A 23456-nucleotide genomic window follows, 5' to 3' on the forward strand; every position below is an offset into this window, starting at 1 on the left:
GTATAGTCACTGTATATAATACGTGGTGAGATTGACTCACCGATCACACTGTGCCATAGTTGGCTCCTTTTCTCTCTCTCTCCCTTTCTCACAAAAACACACACACACACACACCCCAGCAGTTATGACAGTGCTTTACAGATACCTAGCCTAAAACACCAAAGAGTAAGCAATACAGGGGCTAGGGAAATTACTCCCTAGAAGGAAGTCTTCTCTAACCCTGTCCTGTGACCCATTTCCCCTCTAACTCTGTGCTGTGACCCGTTTCCCCTCTAACCCTGTGCTGTGACCCGTTTCCCCTCTAACCCTGTCCTGTGACCCATTTCCCCTCTAACTCTGTGCTGTGACCCGTTTCCCCTCTAACCCTGTCCTGTGGCCCGTTTCCCCTCTAACCCTGTCCTGTGGCCCGTTTCCCCTCTAACCCTGTCCTGTGACCCGTTTCCCCTCTAACCCTGTCCTGTGACCCGTTTCCCCTCTAACCCTGTGCTGTGACCCGTTTCCCCTCTAACCCTGTCCTGTGACCCGTTTCCCCTCTAACCCTGTCCTGTGACCCGTTTCCCCTCTAACCCTGTCCTGTGACCCGTTTCCCCTCTAACCCTGTCCTGTGACCCGTTTCCCCTCTAACCCTGTCCTGTGACCCGTTTCCCCTCTAACCCTGTCCTGTGACCCGTTTCCCCTCTAACCCTGTGCTGTGACCCGTTTCCCCTCTAACCCTGTGCTGTGACCCGTTTCCCCTCTAACCCTGTGCTGTGACCCGTTTCCCCTCTAACCCTGTCCTGTGACCCGTTTCCCCTCTAACCCTGTCCTGTGCTCGGTCTCTCTCTGTGGTTTTTAACCATTGTTCTCTCCTCTATGTAGCTGATGGACATGGGTTTCTCCAGAGAGCATGCCATGGAGGCTCTGGTGAACACTAGCACCATGGAGCAGGCCACAGAGTACCTGCTCACACACCCTCCTCCTCTACTCAGCGGAGCCGTCAGGGTACGCCCACACACACACTTACGTGGGAACGCACACATAAATACAGAACATGCATACTCAGCCACTGCCCATTGACACACTATATACTCATATTACATGCATGCACAGGTCCACACACATAGGAACACACACACACACACACACACGTGTCTTCTACTGTAATGCGTGTTAAGTGTACTCTGTTGGTCTGTCTGTAGGACATGACCATGTCAGAGGAGGACCAGATGATGAGAGCCATCGCCATGTCTCTGGGACAAGAGGTCAGCATGGAACAGCGCTCTGATTCACCCGAGGTGCGCTGCCACACACACACTAAGACACGCCCCCACTCACAGGCGTACGGATGGAACATATTGCTGAATGAATGGACATCGGCTCATGAATGAATAACCAGGGCCCCCTCCATAAAGGGGCTGTGGAGTCTACAATACACCCTAGGCACTTGTGTAGATCTGAAAGTATTGGATAGGTGTGTAGCCTAGCAGTTAAGAGCATTGGGCCAGTAACTGAAAGTTTGCTGGTACTAATCCCTGAGCAGACTAGGTGAAAAATCTGTTAATATGCCCTTAAGCAAGGCACTTAACCCTAGTCGCTCTGGATAAGAGAGTCTGCTAATGTCTGAAATGTAAAAGGATATAGTGTTTTCCACAAGCACATGGAGTAGCCAGCCAAATAGAAAAAGTAGCCAGCAGCCTCCTTCGGGTTAAGACATCTTCCCAACAAGCTGTATTTTTCCTAGATTAGATTTTCAACCAGCAAATATCAGGAAATAAATATTTTTATTAAAAAATTCACACATCAGCTGTTGTACAACACGATATATATATATATATATAATTTTTTTATTTTATTATTTTGTACCTTTATTTAACTAGGCAAGTCTGTTAAGAACAAATTCATATTTTCAATGATTGCCTAGGAACGGTGGGTTAACTAACTGCCTGTTCAGGGGCAAAACAGAATAAATCACAGGGGGGAAATATTTCTATACTGAGCCTAAAGAATCCTGTAAGAGTCTGCTGACTTCCACGGGCTTCAAGCTTCCTTTTTAAAGACATTTTCTCAGCTATCTGCGATACAGGTATGATAGACGAATGTAGCAGGTGTTTAACATGGGCTTTGCTCCACAGAAAATAGCAATTAACTAGTCCATTGTCAACACTCTGGTGAAGTAAGTAGACATATGTCAATAAGTATTAATAGGTTTAAAACAACTAGCCTACCTATTGTTCCTGCAGTGAGGAGGATTCACCATATTTGATAAACCAGTCAAGCTGGCTGTCTCTAAATCAAAGCACAGTAGAGTAGATAGCATATGCCTCACCACTCCTTGGCTGCATATGAAACACACCTGAGTCCAAAGTTATATTATTTTCTCACTGGGCACAAATCTACTGGCCTATCAGTTTCTCCATGGTGTAGTTAAATGCATTGGGGTCACGGAGGGCCTGTAGGTTGTCATGGTTTCTCTATATTGGCCTATTCGGCTATTAATAGGCTACATTTGGTTATTATGTGTGTTTAAAAAGCTGTGTAATATAATTCAAATAAGCAATGACTATTCTTTAGAACCGCGGTGTATTAATTGCATTGTTTGTATATTATGTATTTTTGAGAAAATTTGAAAATAGGATGCTGCCCCCTTTTAAGACAAATGTTCCAAAAGATATCAAAATGACCTCAGTAGGCTAGCCAAGACCAATGCTACATGTCTTTTTTGCAGACTATCAACAGTAGCCGGCCTATTGATAGTATGTGCACAATCACTTAAAGTAAATAAGCTCAGTGAGTAGATGGATGGGCACTTCTTTTTACTCTTGACAGCTTGTGTGCTGTGTGACAACATCAACCTATGTATTGCTCGGAGTTATGATTGGCAGGAGAGTGGTGGTGCTTGAATGAACGGCCTATCCTATTGCTCAAATACAAATAGCGTGACATTTACTTGTGTGGTCTTCAATGGTAGAATGACAGAGCAGGCAAATGTTGAACTGGAATGAAAAAAATGTGTTGAGGTTACCGGCCCTCACATGTTTTCACTGCCAGCGGGCCAACGTTAGTCAGACCCTGCAGGCAAAAGGAAAATCAATGTGCCAGAAAACAATTTGGCGAAGTGGATTTCGGCATGCAAATTTATGCTCTCTCTCAGTGTAAAGAAATTTGACTGCAACCGTAGCGCACCCAACACACACACACACCCCCAGGTACAGAGAGGCGGGACTGACAGTCACACCAGCAGTGTGTCCCTGTCATCTCTCACTTTGGTTGACGGGCTCCTGTCCTATCAATTGATGACTAGAAGATGCATGTTGTTCATTCTAGCAGGAGAGGGCTTGGCACTCTTCTTTTTCTCTCTCTCCTGACTGGAAAATTTAAAAGTAGTTAATTAGTAGTTAATTAGAAAGTGCCCGGCTGAAAATGCCTCCGTAATTCTCTGTATTGCCGACAGCCGGCGTTAGTGGAAAACACTGGGTGTAGAATTCTATTTATTGTTGCAGCTCCAGCTTTTCATTTCATAGACTTTGTGAAATATCAGCTGTATTGCTCATATCTTATGTATACACAGATTGGTTAGCGGTTGTTTCTGGGCCCACACCACTTCACCTCCACAGGTGCTCACATTCCCTCCCTATGTCTTTCTCTCAGGAGGCGGCGCGTCATCGCGAGGAGGACGATAGGAGAGCCCGGGAGCGTACGGAGGAGGAGGAGGCTCGCTGCCTGGAGAGGTTCCTGGAGGCTGAGCCCCTGGACAGTACGGAGCTCCACGCCTTCACCGACTCCATGCTGCCCGGCTGCTTCCACCTGCTGGACGAGCTGCCAGACACCGTCTATCGCCTCTGTGACTTGCTCATGACCGCCATCAAGAGGAGTGGTCCTGAGTACAGGGACCTCATCTTACGACAGGTGGTCAACCAGGTATGTGTAATACCAATTGGTCAACGCTTTGGAGAAGTGATGAAGATTGGTGGTGTTGTCACTCTGTTAATGACCTCTGGACGATCAGCTGTAGGGGTGCCCTTGTGACCGTCTGCACCAATTATTTGAGTTCTCTGTGTCCTGTATGTCATGGTTTTCCCATCTCTGTCTTGGGGCTCCCCCTGGGTGCACGTCTTGGTTTTTGCCCTAGAACGACACAGCTGATTCAAATAACCAACGCATCAAGATTTGATTATCAGCTGTGTTGTGCTAGGGCAACACCCATAACGTGCACTCGGGGGGACGACGACGACTCTGCTGTGCGAAATGTCAAGGTGTGATCTATTAAAGTACGAGATCTTTGACATGTGTAGGTGTGGGAGGCAGCAGACGTGCTCATCAAGGCAGCAATACCCCTGACCACCAGTGACACCAAGACTGTGTCCGAGTGGACCAGACAGATGGCTACCCTGCCCCAGGCCTCCAACCTGGCAACACGCATCCTGCTGCTCACACTGCTCTTTGAGGTACACACAGACACACAGAAAAACCTCCTGCTCAAACTACTTTAGTGACAGACACATAGATGAACAGTAATTCCTTTCTCGCACACCCCCACCGGCCCTGAATGTTGATGCATGCTGTCTTCTGTTACCCTGTAGGAGTTGAAGCTGTCGTGTGCCAGGGTGGTGGAGAACAGTGGGATCCTCAATGTGCTCATCAAGCTGCTAGAAGTAGTGCAGCCCTGTCTTCAGGCTGCCAAGGAGCAGAAGGACATCCAGACACCCAAGTGAGTAGCAACCACCCCAGAGCTGTGTATTTAGAGAGTTGGGCCAACTTTTAAAATTGTGAATATTGTTCTAATTCAGTTACAAAGCATTATTTAAATATTTCCCATGTAATTATAATGGGAGCTAACATGGCTGCCATAAAATGTTGAAGTGTCATTCATGTCACTGCATCATAATGCAGAAACAATTGTCCAAGTCTCTAAATACATGGCTCTGCCATCCCCCAGGCTCTTTGACAGCAAGCGGGCCAATGGGCCATTATTGAGATTAGCTAGCTAGCACACGTGTGGAAATTAATACCTTTCAGGAATATACTGTCCAGCTACAAATGACGGCATGAACGATCTTCATGTTTTTAACAAAGTATTTTCTTATTAGAGCGATACTTATTTTTTGTACTTGGGTGAGGTAAATGTAGAAGCGTGGCATCTGTCAGACAAAAGGCAATGTACAACACGACTGAACGTTGTCTGTCACACTGTGTACAGGTGGATCACTCCAGTGCTGCTGATCATTGACTTCTATGAGAAAATGGCTGTTTCATCCAAACGCAGAGCGCAGATGAACAAGGTAAGAGGAATGTCCCTGTGCAACATAAAGATTAACCCACATTATAGGATATGCATGTGATTACCATTGTATTGCCATGTCCAACCTTCTCTCACTACAAAAAAATAAAATAATAATTTCTCCTCTCACCCTTTCGTCCACCCTCTCCAGTACCTGCAGCCCAACGGTAATAACTGGCGTTGGTTTGACGACCGGTCGGGTCGCTGGTGCAGCTACTCTGCCTCTAACAACGGCACTATAGACTCAGCCTGGAGGGCCGGGGAGAGCAGCGTCCGATTCACCGCGGGACGCAGGAGATATACCGTACAGTTCAACACCATGGTCCAGGTATAGAGAGAGGTGTATGTAGTGCCTTAGGAAAGTATTCAGACCTGTGACTTTTTCCACGTTTTGTTAGGTTACAGCCTTATTTTCTTCCCTCATCAATCTGCACACAATACCCCATAATGACAAAGCATAAACAGGTTTTTAGACATTTTTGCTAATTTATTAAAGATTAAACAGATCACATTTACATAAGTATTCAGACCCTTTACTCAGTACTTTGTTGAAGTGCATTTGCCAGCGATTACAGCCTCTGGTCTTCTTGGGTATGATGCTACAAGTTTGGCACACCTGTATTTGGGGAGTTTCGGGCTCTTGCTGGGCCACTGAAGGACATTCATGCGTTGTCTTGGCTGTGTGCTTAGGGTCGTTGTCCTGTTGGAAGGTGAATCTTCATCCCAGTCTGAGGTCCTGAGCGGTTTGAGCAGGTTTTCATCAAGGATATCTTTGTGCTTTGCCCCGTTCATATTTGCTTCGATCCTAACTAGTCTCCCAGTCCCTGCTGCTGAAAAACATCCCACAACATGATGCTGCCATCACCATGCTTCACCGTAGGGATGGTGCCAGGTTTCCTCCAGATGTGACGCTTAGCATTCAGGCCAAAGCATTCAATATTGGTTTCATCAGACCAGAGAATCCTGTTTCTCGTCTTGAGTCTTTAGGTACCTTTTGGCAAACTCCAAGCTGGCTATCATGTGCCTTTTACTGAAGAGTGGCTTCCGTCTGGCCGCTCTACCATAACAGCCTGATTGGATGAGTGCTGCCGAGATTGTTGTCTTTCTGGAAGGTTCTCCTATCTCATCATAGGAACTCTAGATCTCTGTCAGTGACCATCGGGTTCTTGGTCACCTCCCTGTCCAAGGCCCTTATCACCCCCCCTGCTCAGTTTGGCAGGGTGGCCTGCTCTAGGAAGAGTCTTGGTGGTTCCAAATTTCTTCCATTTAAGAATGATGGAGGGAACTGTGTTCTTGGGGACCTTCAATGCTGCAGACATTTTTTGGTACCCCTCCCTAGATCTGTGCCTCACCACAATCCTGTCTCGGAGCTCTACGTACAACTCTAACCTCATGGTTTTTGCTCTGACATGCATGGTCAACTGTTGGACCTGATATAGACAGGTGTGCTTTTTCTAATCATTTCCAATCAATTTAATTTACCACAGATGGACTCAAATCAAGTTGTAGAAACATCTCAAGCATGATAAATGGAAACCGGATGCACCTGAGTTTAATTTCGAGACTCATAGCGAAGCGTCTGAATATTTATGTAGGTATTTCTTTCCATTCTTATTTATTACATTTGAAAAAATGTCAACTGGTTTTCGCTTTGTCATAATGGGGTATTGTGTGCAAATTGCTAACGATTTATTTTGTATTTAATACATATTAGAATAAGGCTGTAACATAACAAAATGCACTGTACGCACTAAACCAGTTTATTAGGTACACCCATCTAGTACTGGGTCGGATCATCCTTTGCCTCCCAGAACAGCCTTACTTGTTTGGGGCATGGATTCTACAAGGATTCCACTGGGATATTGGTCCATGCTGACGCAATGGCATCACGCAGTTGCTGCAGATTGGACTGCGGCACATCACCTCCACCAACCTGTACCGTCGACACCAGGCAGGATGGGTCCATGAACTCATGCTGCTTACACCAAATCCTGACTCTGCCATCAGCATGACTCAAAAGAAACCGGGGTTTGTCAGACCAGGCAATGTTTTTCTAGTCCTCAATTGTCCAGTGTTAGTGATCGTGTGCCCACTGGAGCTGCTTCTTAGCTGATCGGAATCGAACCCGTTGTGGTTGTCTGCACACCACCGTTGTACTGTGCCATTATTTGTCTGTTTGTGGCCCGCCTGTTAGCTTGCTCGATTCTTGCCAATCTCCTTCAACCTCTCATCAATAAGTTGTTTTTGTCCACAGGACTTCCTCTGACTGGATGTTTTTTGTTTGTGGCACCATTCTTGGGAAAATCCCACAGGGCTGTCGTTTCTGAGATACTGGATCCGGCGTGCCTGGCACCGATGATCATAGCACGCGCCAAGTATTTTAGGTCACTAGTTTTGCCCGTTGTGATGTTCAATCGAACAGTAACTGAATGCCTCTGTCTGCCTGCTTTATATAGAAAGCCACGGCCACGTAGGAGCGATCCATTATGGTGAAAGTAGTGGTGTACCTAATAAACTCGCCGGTGAGTGTGGGAGGGGAGCCTCTTCTATATAGAGACCACTCAAAGGAACAGAGTTGACAAACAGTGGATTTCTTTGGTTATTAGACTTAAGAATACTTTAATAAATCCTTGTGCTCAATGGAGAGTATTCATTGAAAGTGCTTATCAGTCCAGTTATGGACATAATTTGTGTCTGGGAAACCATTGACTTCTATATCTTTGTTCTATTCCAGGTGAATGAGGAGACGGGTAACCGTCGTCCTGTGATGCTGACGGTCCAGAGAGTGCCTCGCGTTCCTAAACCTGCCAAAACTGGCAGCATGACGGACTCTGAGAAGGAGGAGGGGGACAGGGGCAAGGCAGAGGAGACAGAGACAGACCCAGGTGATGACTGGATAGGAGCTACTGTTCTAGTATAGCCTCGAACAGATACCTGAGACTGATGAGGGGGACATGGGCAAGCCGTAGGACAGACAGACCCAGAAATGGACCTACTGCCTTCTACAGGGCCTTCAGAAATGATTCACACCACTTGACTTTTTCCACATTTTGACGTTACAGCCTGAATTTAAATTAAGATTGTGTCACTGGCCTACACACACTACCCCATAATATCAGTGGAATTATGTTTTTACAAGTTAATGAAAAGCTGAAGTGTCAGGGCACTAAGTATTCAATCCCTTTATGGCCTAAATAAGTTCAGGAGGGAAAATGAGCTTAAGTCACATGATGGGTTGAGCACAGGCAAAATACAAATGTCTGCTTTCCAACAGACACTGGAAGACACATGTACCAGTTCAGCAGGACATTAACCTTAAACACAAGGCCAAATATAACCTGGAGTTGCTTACTGAGACGACATTGAATGTTCCTGAGTGGCCTTGTTACAGTTTTGACTTAAATCAGCTTGAAAATCTGTGGCAAGACTTGAAAATTGCTGTCTAGCAATGATCAACAACCAACTTGACAGAGCTTGAAGAGTTGAAAATGATTCAGCAAATATTGTACAATCCAGGTGTGCAAAGCTCTTAGACTTACCCAAAAAGACTCATAGCTGTAATTGCTGTCAAAGGTGATTCTAACAACACTCAAGGTGTTGAATACTTATCTTACAAGAAATATTAGTTTATTTGTTTATTTGTTATACTTTTCCTTTCTATTTGACAGAGTATTTTGTGTAGATCTAAAAAAATATTTGAATCCTTTTTAATCCCAAATTGGAACATTAAAATGTAGCAAGGGTGTGAATTCTTCCTGAAGGCACTGTAGATTTATAGCTTTGGAAGAAATATGCGCAACTCCAGTGTTTTATAAGCAAAGTGTGAAGTGTTCATCTTTTATTAGACATTGCTGTTGTCACAAAGCACACTATGTTTAGATGAAAAATGTATAAATGTATGTATACTTTTACTTTAGTTGAATACCATAGTATATAATATATAATATAATATAAATAATATAATAATAATATATGCCATTTAGCAGACGCTTTTATCCAAAGCGACTTACAATCATGTGTGCATACATTCTACGTATGGGTGGTCCCGGGAATCGAACCCACTACCCTGGCGTTACAAGCGCCATGCTCTACCAACTGAGCTACAGAAGGACCATACCATAGTCAAATCCTCCCCTCTTTCAGACTCTGCCCCAGTAGCTGTGGAGATGAGTGCTCCTAAAGATGACAACACTACCCCTCAACTAAAGGAGTCCTTCTCTGGTCCTTCTGCTCCTCCTGCCCCCCCTCCTGCAGCCCCCCTGGACCCCACGTCTGAACGCACCGGGGCAGGAGGAGCCATCGTGGTGCAGGGTCTGACAGAGGACATGACCACGGTGCTCATCAGAGCCTGTGTATCTATGATCAGTGTCCCCGTGGACCCAGACACCCTCCACGCCACACTAAGGTTCCTACTTTTATTATGTTCTCTTTTAAGTCTTGAATCTTATGTAAATGCTGTGTTTTCCACTAGTTTAGTTTATTTTATTTTTACAGGGACAGTGCACATTAATCAACGTTTCAGTAAAAGTGCCGGTTTTAGCCAGCCGGCTAATTTTCAACTGCAGTCCCTGGGCAGGTTATTAAAAACAATTACAATATAGACAATAGCACCATAGACATAGCAACATAGGACAAGCAAGACATAGCATACAGACAGAGCAACATAGAACAAAAAGCAGCAAGACAAAATTCATAAAAGCAACAAAGTGTTTCCACACCTCACAAGCTACAGACAACAGACAACATGGAAAGCGGCAACACACAGCTAGGGACCATGTTCACAAATCTGATAGTGTCGCCTAATCAACTTGTTAGACAAATTTTCAGCTGACTACTTTATCCACTTCAAAATCATATTAACTAGGTTACTTTTCATTTAAGTTTCTGTCGAGGCCCCTCTCGCTGGAAGGAACGATATGCATCTTCTAGCGATCTATTGATAGGACAGGTGCTGACCTGAGGTGCTGACCTGTTGCACCCTCGACAACCACTGTGATTATTATTATACCATATACAGGGGGTATTTGGAAATGACCACGGGATAGTTTTTCAATACTGTCATTATTGTTTATACTTTGTTTGATCTATTTTTATACATTTGGATATTTGTAGCTACTTTTTATGTAAATACCTGCAGTCAACTCGTGCATTACGTTAGGAGATGAGGAATATCGAGTTAATTTCCATGTTTAATTACTAACCTTACTGGTAGTCCCCAGTCACGTGGCCTTTACAAGCATAGAACAATGAGAGACCGGAGTCTTGTTGTGGAGTAGTACGGAATCCACAACTAAATGTTTGCCAGCTAGATATCTTATAACTTAACTGTCTAAAATGTGCTAAATGCTCTGCAGTTGTGCATTTGATTTGCTAATTTATTAGCTTGTTACCTAAGTGGTTACCCTCTTCCATAATCAAGTTTCGCATGGTAACAGCAGGGAATCCCCTCCTAGATCAACAGCCTTGCGGTCTAATATTTATTTTGTGCAGCAAACTGTGAGTAGCGTTTTTGAGCTACTTCTATAGCTTTGAGCTGGGATGTCAGTCCTGCAAATAATTTAGGTCAGAGAATGTATAACATGTTCGCAATGCGCTCTTTAGCATTTTTAGTTAGCATTCTCTATAGGATTTTACATATATTTGTTAGCATTGCTAACCTACAGACTACAAAGGCTCAGTGGGGGTTGAAAATAGCAGTTCAGTGCTGTTCAGTGCCGGTATGACAGTATGGATACTTCTCAAGTCAACTTAGAACATCCAATGGTGTGGGAATTCATTACTTGCAATAAAACTATAAATAAGACATCACTCTTGAAGATTAATTGTCAAAATAAAAATATTTGTTTATTTTTAAATTTTTTAAAAGTAATGTTATTTTACTTGTTCTTACATTATCAGTGATTTCAATTATAAAGTCATCTCTTTCTACATAATACCACAACTACATTTTCCAGGTATTCAATAATTTTTTCGGATGGAATCAGCGCATTAGAATGTCCTCGATGCCACACATGGTGCTCCTTAAGCAAAATATTCTGAACCCAGGGGGGACAGACCCACCCGGCCCAGGTCATGCTGGCTGTCTACTTTTTCTATTTTACTACTCTAAGTACTTGTTGCACACTGAGAATGGGTCATGAAAGTGTTGTACAAATCAATTCTAGTAGCTTTATTTTACTGATCCGTAATGGGAAATTGGTTTGCGTCAGTCATAAAATGGGACCATTTGAATCACAACTGCAAAACATAACATAAAATACATCTATATATAAATTGCACCGGAAGAACTGGCATCAATTGGACTGTGTGTAATTTATAATGTTTCTTCAGGCTGTGCCTGCGCCTGACGAGAACCCACCACTACGCCATGATGTTTGCTGAGCTGAAGAGTACCAGGATGATCTTGGGGCTGACGCAGGGGTCAGGGTTCAACGGCTTCACGCCGCTCGTCACCCTACTGTTCAGACACATCATCGAGGACCCTGCCACGCTACGACACACCATGGAGAAGGTACTGGAACACTTTCACCTATTTCACCTGTTTGGTATTATTTTCAGTTTTCTGATCAGTGCAGCTGAAGGCAAGGAGAAACTGAGAGGAACAAACTTTAGATTGTTGAGAAACCCCCAGTCAGTGTTAAAATGTAGTGCACAATAGCCATTTGTAATTTGCACTTAGTGTCTGTCTGACCTCTAGGTGGTGCGGTCAGCAGTGACCAGTGGGGCGGGCAGCACCACGTCAGGTGTGGTATCAGGCTCTCTGGGCTCCAGAGAGATTAACTACATCCTGCGCGTTCTGGGCCCGGCCGCCTGCCGGAACCCAGACTGCTTCGCAGACACTGCCAACAGCTGCGTCCGCATCGCCCTACCGGCACCCCGCGGCGCTGGTACGGGTACGTTAAAACACTGATAGTTGAATGTCCACAGGTCTATCCGGTTCAAAAGACCATGCAAAACAGTGTGGTGTGGGGACCAAATCTTTATGAAACTACTTCTGAATACATCTCAGACGGACCTGTGGCCAGTCAACTATCCGCTTGCACCTATAGCTCTCAGCTAGTGCCCCTATTTTATTGTGTGACTTAATGTGACAGTGTGTGTGTGGTTGCTGTAAGTGTTGACATCTTTTTCTCGCTCAGCGTCAGATGATGAGTTTGAGAACCTGCGTATCAAGGGGCCCAACGCGGTGCAGCTGGTGAAGACCACCCCCCTCAAGCTGTCTCCGCTGCCCCCCATCCCTGACACCATCAAAGAGGTCATCTATGACATGCTCAATGCCCTCGCCGCCTACCACGCACCTGAAGAGGGTAAGACCCTCACACAAGCACCCTATCCCAATTTGTGTTTCCTCGATACCTTGCGACCTATGTCCTCGCCTCCTTCACTATATTGAACAAGGTCCCTCTCCTCGGTTCTTAATCTCCAATGCATTAGGAGAAGAGGAGAGAGGATGTGAGGAATGAAAAGACATCAATGAATTGAGACAGCAAGCCGTACACTGAGTGTGCAAAACATTAAGAGCACCTTCCCAATATTGAGTTGCACCCCCCCCTTTCCCGCAGAAAAGCTTGTGTCAAGTTGACTTATTGTCCTTTGGTTGGTGGACTGTTCTTGATACACACGGGGAACTGTTGGGAGTGAAAAATACAGCAGCGTTGCAGTTCTTGACAGAAACTGGTGCTTCTGCCACCTACCTCCATACCCTGTTCAAATGCACTTAAAGCTTTTGTCTTGCCCATTCACCCTCTGAATGACACAATTACACTATCCATGTCTCAATTGTCTCAAGGCTTAAAAATCCTTCTAACCTGTCTCCTCCCCTTCATCTACACTGATTTGAAGTGGATTTAACAAGTGACATTAATAAGAGTTCATAGACTGACCAGGTGAGAGCTATCTCATGGAAGCAGCAGGTGTTCCTGCTACACGTGTGTAAAGTGAAAGGTTCTGTGGGCTAACTTCCTGTGTGTCTCTTGTGTAGCTGAGCGTCCAGAGGAGCCTGCTGTGGCGGTGCCCGGGGGGCAGGACCTGTGTCAGATACTCCAGGATGATGATGTCTACCAGCAGTACAGACTCACCAGACAGGGCAGTGACTTCGACTCACAGTCCGCTTTCCACATCAACGTAAGTGTCATGCCTGGCTGGCTGTTTGTGAGAGTCCTTCTGGCCATGGTCCTGTTTCAGTAGTGGATACACTAGCGAAAGGTTTTGCAACAGAAAGCAGAAGATGTGTTCTTATTGGAAGTTTAGGTTATACCTCCCCGTTTCAAAATGTTTTCCCACCGACTGAACAGGGCCCAAGAGTGAGTATTATCAATAGGAACATATTACTATGTATGTTTTGAAAACTGCTGTATTAGTCTAGATATTGTAAGTAATATTTTCTCTGTCTCTCCTCGTTCTCTCAGGCCCAGGTGTTTACTGCAGATGGTACTGTGGCTGACTCCTCTCAGTCTGGCACACCCCAGGGAGAAGGTGAGGCACTCCCTCCCTGCTCTTCACCTCCAGCCTCTACTGGTATTGACTACCATCCTTACACTTCTTGCTTTAGTTTGATTACATTTTAGGATGAAAATATACAATATAGTGTTTACACAAAATTAATGAAAAATGATTTTGTCACGACTGTGTCTTTAAAAATGTGTTCTAACAACCTCTCTGCCCCTACTTGATCCCAACTCCTCTTCTCTTTCCCCTCCTCTCTTTCAACTCCTCTCTTCTCTTTCCCCTCCCTTTCCCTCTCATCTCTCCCCAGCCTCTACTCCAGAGGAAATGCGTGAGGAGAAGAAGGAGGTGGAGGGTGAGAACGGAGCTAGTTCAGAGGAGGGTAAGGGGGCCAAGGCTAAGGCCTCCAAGCCCCTGATGCCCACCTCCACTATCCTGCGTCTCCTGGCAGAGCTGGTCAGGTCCTATGTGGGCATCGCCACCCTCATAGCATCCTACTGCTACACGGCCGGACAGTCTGAGCTCATCAAGGAGGTGGGTTGGTTCGTCTGGACAAAACTTATATTTTTCAAAGTCTATTTGTATTGAGATTTTTACCACTGTAATACATTTAGCATTAAGAACCCAAAGGGATCAAAGCTTGAAGTTTCCCCAACTCTGTCCTCAGGACCCCCAGAGGTGCACGTTTTTTATTTAATTTTTTTTTACCTAACACTACACGGCTGATTCAAATGATCGGAGCTGGATTAGGTCATTATTTGAATCAGCTGTGTAGATGCAAGGGCAAAAACCAAAACGTGCTACCAGGGGGGATCCTGAGGCTCGAGTTGGGGAAACCCTGCTTTCAGTACTTGAAAATGCGTTCAGACTCCTGTTCAACTCTTCTCATCCCTGTGTTGCCGCAGCCTTTACTTGAACACGAAACAGAATGCAAATTCACATGAGCACCACAAGGCCTACTCCACCCATGCTCTACCAAGATTTTCTATCACACTTTGATCTTCTACAGTAGCGATGTTGGTCCATTGTACTTCAAACAACTTGTGTAGGCAGGTTGATTGTGGATTCAAACCTTCTCAAATAGCCTAATTCAAACTCTTAGCGGAGGTGCTCCCACAATAATGTGAGTTTGTACTGCATACAATGTAAAGTGTTGGCTTTTTCACACACCAAAGCTTTGCTTTTATACTTACAAGATTGAGTGAGCTGTTTTGTCTGTGATGTGGTGTCTGCCTGTATTTCGTTAACTTTATTTTGGCAGTACATGTCAATATTTCATAACATGTTTTTTTTTGGTCTGTAGGTGTCCAACATAACAGCAGGTGGTGGTGTTGTACACAGTCACTCAATATAGATGTAGAGGTCTTTACAGCCTGTCTGCATTCCTGTTTTCTCTCATCATTAGCTTACCTGTGTAATGCTGACATCAGCTCGGAACCACTTGTTTTATCAATTGCTGTGCTCTGTCAAATGTATATTTAGTCTAAAGTTTGTTTTTCTATTTGTAATTGATTGACACTATAATACATTTACACTAGGCCTGTATTTGAAAATACATACAACCTAATGAGACGTGCATACATACTGTTAATTCGGAAAGTGTTCAGACCCCTACACCTTTTCCACATTTTGTTACGTTACAGCCTTATTCTAACATTGATTAGGTAAACAAACAATTTAATCTCCACATAATACCCCATAATGACAAAGGAAAAACAGCTTTCTAGATTATTTTTCAAATGTATAAAAAAAAAAACTGATCACATTTACATAAGTACACAGACCCTTTACTCAGTACTTTGTTGACGCACCTTTGGCAGCGATTACAGCCTCGAGTCTTTTTGGGTAGCTTGGCACCTGTATTTGGGAAGTTTCTCCTATTCTTTTCTGCAGATCCTCTCAAGGTCTGTCAGGTTGAATGGGGTGTGTCGCTTCAGTTATTTTCAGGTCTCTCCAGAGATGTAAGATCGGGTTCAAGTCCGGCCTTTGGCTGGGCCACTCAAGGACATTCAGAGACTTGTCCCGAAGCTACTCCTACGTTGTCTTGACTGTGTGCTTAGGATCGTTGTCCTGTTGGAAGATGAACCATCGCCCCAGCCTCAGGTCCTGAGGCTCCGTTCATCTTTCCCTCGGTCCTGACTTGTCTCACAGTACCTGCTACTGAAAAACATCCCCACAGCATGATGCTGCCACCACCATGCTTCACGTTAGGGATGGTGCCAGTTTTCCTCCAGATGTGAAATGTGATATTCAGGCTGAAGAGTTGTATATTGTTTTCATCAGACCGGTGAATCTTGTTTCTCATAGCCAAAAAGGCACCTAAAGCCTCTATCTGACCAAACAGGAGAGTGGTGGAGTGCTGCATCAGATCACCTGGCCTCCACAATCACCTGACCTAAACCCAATTTGAGATGGTTTGGGATGAGTTGGACCGCAGAGTGAAGGAAAAGCAGCCAATAAGTGCTCAGCATATGTGGGAACTCCTTCAAGACTGTTGGAATAGCATTCCAGGTGCAACTATTTGAGAGAATGCCAAGAGTGTAAAGATAAAGAAAAACCCTTGAATGAGTAGGTGTTCTAAAACTTTTGACTGCTACTGTATTTTTATTTATGTAGTAGCAGGACACTGAATTTCATTATTCCACTGAAGAATATGAATAAATCTAATCGGTCACGTGCGCCGAATATAACCGGTGTAGACCTTACAGTGAAATGCTTACTTACGAGCCCCTAACAGACAGTGTAGTTTCAAAAAATACAGATAAGAATAAAAGTAAAAGTAATTAAAGAGCAGCAGTAAAAAAATATATATATATATATCACACACACATCTTTGATTATTTTTAGGGCCTTCCTCTGACCACTGCCTGGTATAGAGGTCCTGGATTGCGGGAAGCTTGGCCCCAGTGGAGTACTGGGCCATTCGCACTACCCTCTATAGTGCCTTGCTGTCGGGGCCGAGCAGTTGCCATACCAGGCAGTGATGCAACCAGTCAGGATGCTCTCGATGGTGCAGCTGTAGAACCTTTTCAGTCTTCTGAGGGGAATAGGTTTTGTTGTGTCCTCTTCACGACTGTCTTGGTGTGCTTGGACTATGTTAGTTTGTTGGTGATGTAGATGCCAAGGAACTTGAAGCTCTCAACCTGCTCCACTCAACCCTGTCGATGAGAATGGGGGTGTGCTCAGTCCTCTTTTTCCTGTAGTCCACTATCTCCTTTGTCTTGATCACGTTGATGGAGAGGTTGTTGTCCTGGTATCACAAGGCCAGGTCTCTGACCTCCTCCCTGTAAGGCTGTTTGAGAATGTTTGAATCCTAAGCAACCTGCCTACTAGTGCTGATTGATTAGTGCTCCTGTAGGTCGCTAAGATGTTAGCCTTGTCAGAAATACTACAGAAGGTAGAACGTTGTTAGTTCTAAATGGACAGAAATAAGCATGTGAGAGTGATAAATTATACTTTCATTAACTTTTGCCCCGACAAACTTATTCAGTCTGAAAGGTGGCAAGTCTAATCGTCACTTTATGGACCCTGTATTCTCATTCTTATCTGACGCCTAGATAGTGAGCTTGGTCGGGGCAAGACATTGTCTTTTTTCTTCATGCTATTGACCCTGTTAAAAATCCGGTATGTGGTTCTCGGAAACAGCCCAATGGCTAATGCCGCGGGCCAGGTGTCATGTTGTCTTAGATATAATGGTAGGGAGATGTGAATTTAACATTGAGCTTCGATCAAAGGCTGTCTTGCTGACTGGCATTATGTATAAGTTTGTCCAATAAGTTCCTCAGTATTGTCCTGACTCTAGTCCTCTCATGGCCTTTGTGCTGGACCACCCAGGGGTCCAACTCTACTGTTCTCTCTCCCTATGCTGCACTGTTCTATATTTGTTAGGTATAATACTTGTCCTCCTGACTAGCTTTGTTTTCTCTCTCTCCCGCTGCAGGACTGTAGTGTCTTAGCCTTCGTGCTGGACCACCTGTTGCCCCACACCCAGAGCTCTGAGGATAAGGACACCCCTGCCCTGGCACGTCTGTTCCTGGCCAGCTTGGCAGCTGCCGGCACAGGCACAGACGCACAGGTGGCTCTGGTCAACGAGGTGAAGGCCGCACTCAGCCGGGCGCTGGCCATGGCAGAGGGCACGGAGAAACACGCCAGGTGTGTGAGAGAGAATTGGGTGTGTGTGTGTGTCAACCTTGCGGCGGTGCGTGCTATGCCACTGCTTATAACGATCAGTCAAATATAACTGTAAGAAGTCTTAAGACGTGTCAAATAAATGATATCCAGGTCAGAGCTCTAGCTATGCATTTGGTTTGCTAACTTGCTATCTAAGTGGCTACAGCAGAGACAATCAATCCCCTCCCGGATCAAGACCTCTGTTGCCTAAAATTGTTTTGTGCGTAATTTTTTTTTTATATCGATATAGAAATAGTGCCCCTTGTGTACACTTCTGGTAATACCGTATACCTGGGTATGGTACAGAAACGGTATGAACATCTGTATACAGCCCAACCCTAATAGATATCACTGTTTTGTGTACTGAGTAATATAGCCATCAGAGCCAGTTAATGCTTCAACTTTATTATGCAGTTTATAATAAAGATTTACTGACCCCCCCCCCAGGCTCCAGGCAGTGATGTGTATCATCAGCACCATCATGGAGTCGTGTCCATCCACCTCTAGCTTCTACAGCACGGCGGCAGCCAAGACGCAGCACAACGGCATGAACAACATCATACGTCTCTTCCTCAAGAAGGGACTGGTTAATGACCTGGCTAGAGTACCACACAGCCTCGACCTGTCCAGGTACACACACCTCTGATGCTCTCAAACGCCCTGCTCACCCTCTCTCGGGGGATTCACATTCACCCTCTCTCTGAGGATTCACATATAAGAAAAGGTTATTGTTCTCAAACAATTGCAGTGCGCACATGGAGCGGGCTATTCTGTGTTGTGGGTAAAAGTGATAATTTGAAATGAAGACTTTGGTAACTTTACTTGTGATAGGCCTACAAACCTTAATGTCTTTGAAATCAAAACGTATAGGCTCCATGCGACTATATTAATTATTTGGAAAAAGTTACAAAAAAGGCATGTGTTCTGTTCCTTGCTCCTCCCACCGATAGAGAGAGAGAGAGAGAGAGAGAGAGAACATTGCATGGCAGCTTGTTTGGCAAGCACGTAGGAGTTATCTAATCAATGGAAGATGGAATTAAAATGACAGTATTAAATGAGAAGATTACAGCAATCAAAAGCCAACCGGTGGGCTGCTATTTATAACCGAACGGAGTTGTTGCTTTTCGCTGTAGGTTGGGTAGAAGTGCAGTTATGTTATGTAGGCTAGCCTCAATTAGCCTAGCTAGCTAGCTTGACTAGCTTCTCAAGGTTTGGTGCAGTCAAGAAGGGTACTATGTAACCGGATGGGATGATAAATAACTAGCAAAAAGTTAGTCTACTAACGTGACTTAACAGTGCTTGCTGTCTCTCTGTTTCTATTCCTGCTCCTATGTCACTCGCAGTGGGGAGAACCCCCGCACGGCCCCTCCCCTGATCACTAGCACCGTACAGGTGGTGTTCACTCTCCCTTTCTCAGTTCTGGTTAATGAAGTACAAATTCAACCGGGTGTTGGACCCGACCGGATCTCTGTTTTAAAAATGCATTTGTTCATGTTGTATCCGGCTGGGAAAGCCCCAGGTCCGTTTCGAAACAACTTCTAACCCCATCACCATTTATCCTCATTCAGATTATTCAAATGCAGTCACGAAGTGTTTGTAATTTTCAATTGCATTTGCATTTATGTTCGAGTGATTTAGATGGAGAATAGAGTGCTGAGCAGGGGTTGGAAACAGTTTAGGGAACAGAACCCAAAAACCTGAAAAGAAAACATTATTTGAGGAACAGGACCTGGAACAGAAGTGAATCTGTTCCGGAATAGAACTGTTACTTTAAAAGTATGGGAACCGGTACATTTAAAAAAAAGTTCTGGGCATGTTCTTAAAGTCCCACACAAAAAAGCACCTATGCAAAGCTCTGTCACTCTGTTAATCCAGTGTCTGCTTGCCACATGAGTCTTTGCCAGTGCGTGTAGGCTACCATCCCCCCCCTCCAGAGCATAGATTACATAGCGTGACTCAGAAATGGATTCACTTTTTCGATGCAAGTTGAGGATACTATAGTTATCACGTTTCCCATTGGATTTATTAACTACAAAAAGGTAAGACATGGTTTTAATTATTGTGCTGTTCTGCACACGTGCTTGATAGCTCTGGTGCAACGTTAAGTCACCTCTCTGAAGTTCAAAGACATAAAACATTTTTATTTAATCAGATAAGTCCATGCTTTTTTACAATGATGGCCTGGTGTCCGTTAGTGAGTTGGGTACTAGCAACTTGTCAGTGCCATTCATGTCGGCCGACAGAGCACAGAATGGGAGGAGATTACCCTGACTCAATGGTCATGTGGAATTTTACTGTCAGTATGGCAGTCACCACAACAGCCCTAATTGCTACATTTATAGTAAAGCATCAGTGAAATCTCCCCCGTGGGTGTTTCTTCCAAAAAAAGTTATAAAAAAGCCTGTCTAGCCATAGCTGGCTAGTGAGAGCTTCTCCCCCCCATTGGTCATTGCAGTCCCAAATTTGCATAATTTTATCAACTTGTCGCCGATGATCAAATCGCTGAATGATTTCTGCATATTTTCTCATTGATTTCTTCTCTTATCACAGTCCTAACATGGCCAACACGGTGAATGCAGCTCTGAAACCCCTGGAGACTCTGTCCCGTATTGTCAACCAGCCCAGCAGCTTGTTTGGAGGGAAGGGTGGATCCAGCAAGAACAAGGCTGAGCACGACACTGTGGGAGCCGCCAGGGACTCAAACAGCAACACACAAGGTACCACAGGTGATACGTCTGTCTCTCTCTGTCTCTCTCTCTCTCTCTGTCTCTCTCTCTCTGTCTCTCTCTCTCTCTCTGTCTCTCTGTCTCTGTCTCTCTCTCTCTCTCTCTCTCTGTCTCTCTCTCTCTCTGTCTGTCTAAACTCAAAAAAAGAAATGTCCTTTTTTCAGGACCCTGTCTTTCAAAGATAATTCATAAAAATCCAAATAACTTCACAGACCTTCATTGTAAAGGATTTAAACACAGGTTCGCATGCTTGTTCAATGAACCATAAACAATTAATGAACATGCACCTGTGGAATGGTCATTAAGACACTAACAGCTTATAGACGGTAGGCAATTAAGGTCACAGTTATGACAACTTAGGACACTAAAGAGGCCTTTCTGCTGACTCAGAAAAACACCAAAAGAAAGACCCAGGGTCCCTGCTCATCTGTGTGAACATGCCTTGGGCATGCTGCAAGGAGGCATGAGGACTGCAGGTGTGGCCAGGGCAATAAATTGCAATGTCCTTACTGTGAGACTCCTAAGACGGCGCTACAGGGAGACAGGACGGACAGCTGATCATCCTTGCAGTTGCAGACCACGTGTAACAACACCTGCACAGGATTGGTACATCTGAACATCACACCTGCAGGACAGGTACAGGATGGCATCAACAACTACCCGAGTTACACCAAGAATGCACAATCCCTTCATCAGTGCTCAGACTGTCCCGAAGGAATGAGCCCCGACGGAATGAGTGTTACACCGAGGCCTGTACTCTGAAGCAGGACAATTTGGAGGTGGCGGGTCGTCATGGTCCGGGGCAGTGTGTCACCGCATCATCAAACTGAGTTTGTTGTCATTGCAGGCAATCGCAACGCTGTGCGTTACAGGGAAGACATCCTCCTCCCTCATGTGGTACCCTTCCTGCAGGCTCATCCTGACATGACCCTCCAACATGACAATGCCACCAGCCATACTGCTTGTTCTGTGTGTGATTTCCTGTAAGACCGGAATGCCCATGACCAGCAAAGAGCCCGGATCTCAATTCCATTGAGCAAGTCTGGGACCTTTTGGATCGGAGGGTGAGGGCTAGGGCCATTCCCCCCCCAGAAATGTCCGGAAACTTGCAGATGCCTTGGTGGAAGAGTGAGGTAACATCTCACAGCAAGAACTGACAAATCTGGTGCAGTCCATGAGGAGGAGATGCACTGCAGTACTTAATGCAGCTGGTGGCAACACTAGATACTGACTGCTAATTTTGATTTTGACCCCCTTTTGTTCAGGGGCACATTATTACATTTCTATTAGTCACATGTCTGTGGAAATTGTTCAGTTTATGTCTGTTGAATCTTGTGTAAATATTTTTATGAACATATGTTCAGTTTGTCAACAGCGTTTATTTTCAGCAGTGAGGAAGTTTTTTTTTTTGCGGAGTTTGTGTGTATACTGGTTAAGTGTGCCTTGAATTCTAATCAGACATTGTCAGCAGCAAAGCACCATCACACCAACTCCTCCATGCTTCACGTTGGGAACCACACATGCGGAGATCATCCGTTCACCTGCTCTGCGTCTCACAAAGACACAGCAGTTGGAACCAAAAATCTCATTTGGATTCATCAGACCAAAGGACAGATTTCCACTGGTCTAATGTCCATTGCTCATGTTTCTTGGCCCAGGCAAGTCTCTTCTTCTTATTGGTGTCCTTTAATAGTGGTTTCTTTGCAGCAATTCAACCATGAAGGGCTGATTCATGCAGTCTTCTCTGAACAGTTGATGTTGATGTGTCTGTTACTTGAACTCTGTGAAGCATTTATTTGGGCTGCAATTTTTGAGGCTGGTAACTCTAATGAACTTATCCTCTGCAGCAGAGGTAACTCTGGGTCTTCCTTTCCTGTGGCGTCCTCATGAGAACATGTTTCATCACAGCGCTTGATGGTTTTTGGGACTGCAAATCACAACTGATTTCCAAACGGCTTCTTGAAGCAATGTCAGCACAAGAACTGTTTATCTGGAGCTTCATCAAATGGGTTTCCATGGCCGAACAGCCACACACAAACTTAAGATCACCATGCGCAATACCAAGCGTTGACTAGAGTGGTGTAAAGCTCGCCGTTGGACTCCGGAGCAGTGGAAATGCGTTCTCTGAATCACGCTTCACCATCTGGCAATCCGACGAACGAGTCTGGGTTTGGTGGATGCCAGGAAAACTCTACCTGCCCGAAGGCGTAGTGCCAACTGTCAAGTTTGGTGGAGAAGGAATAATGGTCTGTGGCTGCTTTTCATGGTTCGGGCTTGGCCCCTTAGTTCCAGTGAAGGGAAATCTTAATGTTACAGCGAACATTGACATTCTAGACGATTCTGTGCTTCCAACTTTGTGGCAACAGTTTGGGGAAGGCCCCTTTTTCAGCATGACAATGCCCCCAGGCACAAAGTGAGGTCCGTACAGAAATGGTTTGGAAGAACTTGATTACCATGCACAGAGCCCTGACCTCAACCCCATCGAACATTTTTGGGATGAATTTGATCGGACTGCGAGTCAGGCCTAATCCCCAACATCAGTATCCGACCTTAATAATGCTCTTGTGGCTGAATGGAAGCAAGTCCCCACAGCAATGTTCCAATATCTAGTGGAAAGCTTTCCCAGAAGAGTTTAGGCTGTTATAGCAGAAAAGTTGGGACCAACTCCATATTAATGCTCTTGATTTGGGAATGAGATGTTCAACAAGCAGGTGTCCACGTATTTATATATAATCACACTCACACACATTTTTAAATACTTTATTTGAATCCACCAAAAAAAAGGATCCAAACATTTCAAAGGTCCCTGTATTCATGGCACGCAAGGGTACAGAAAGCACCCCCTTCTCCCAAACAGC

General features: G+C 44.8%; 1 protein-coding gene across 33 annotated transcripts in view; it reads left to right on the top strand.

Moving 5' to 3' along the window:
- LOC118360667 (E3 ubiquitin-protein ligase HUWE1-like) overlaps positions 1-23456 on the top strand; it is an 89308-nt gene that overhangs the window by 31375 nt on the left and 34477 nt on the right. For 26 of the 33 annotated variants that reach the window (XM_052484890.1, XM_052484914.1, XM_052484897.1 and 23 more), the window contains 18 exons: positions 859-981; positions 1179-1274; positions 3628-3897; positions 4272-4424; positions 4560-4687; positions 5177-5258; positions 5409-5585; positions 7992-8142; positions 9401-9662; positions 11588-11768; positions 11955-12150; positions 12397-12564; positions 13239-13381; positions 13666-13774; positions 14013-14236; positions 17643-17854; positions 18320-18502; positions 20423-20598. In XM_052484890.1, coding sequence (XP_052340850.1) covers positions 859-981; positions 1179-1274; positions 3628-3897; positions 4272-4424; positions 4560-4687; positions 5177-5258; positions 5409-5585; positions 7992-8142; positions 9401-9662; positions 11588-11768; positions 11955-12150; positions 12397-12564; positions 13239-13381; positions 13666-13774; positions 14013-14236; positions 17643-17854; positions 18320-18502; positions 20423-20598 — 3034 coding nt within the window. The remainder of the gene's footprint in view (positions 1-858; positions 982-1178; positions 1275-3627; positions 3898-4271; positions 4425-4559; positions 4688-5176; positions 5259-5408; positions 5586-7991; positions 8143-9400; positions 9663-11587; positions 11769-11954; positions 12151-12396; positions 12565-13238; positions 13382-13665; positions 13775-14012; positions 14237-17642; positions 17855-18319; positions 18503-20422; positions 20599-23456) is intronic. The other 7 variants (XM_052484905.1, XM_052484922.1, XM_052484904.1 and 4 more) reach the window with 6 other exon arrangements.

The sequence above is a fragment of the Oncorhynchus keta genome, chromosome 28 (genome assembly GCF_023373465.1).
Source record: "Oncorhynchus keta strain PuntledgeMale-10-30-2019 chromosome 28, Oket_V2, whole genome shotgun sequence".
NCBI classification, from domain to species: Eukaryota; Metazoa; Chordata; class Actinopteri; order Salmoniformes; family Salmonidae; genus Oncorhynchus; species Oncorhynchus keta.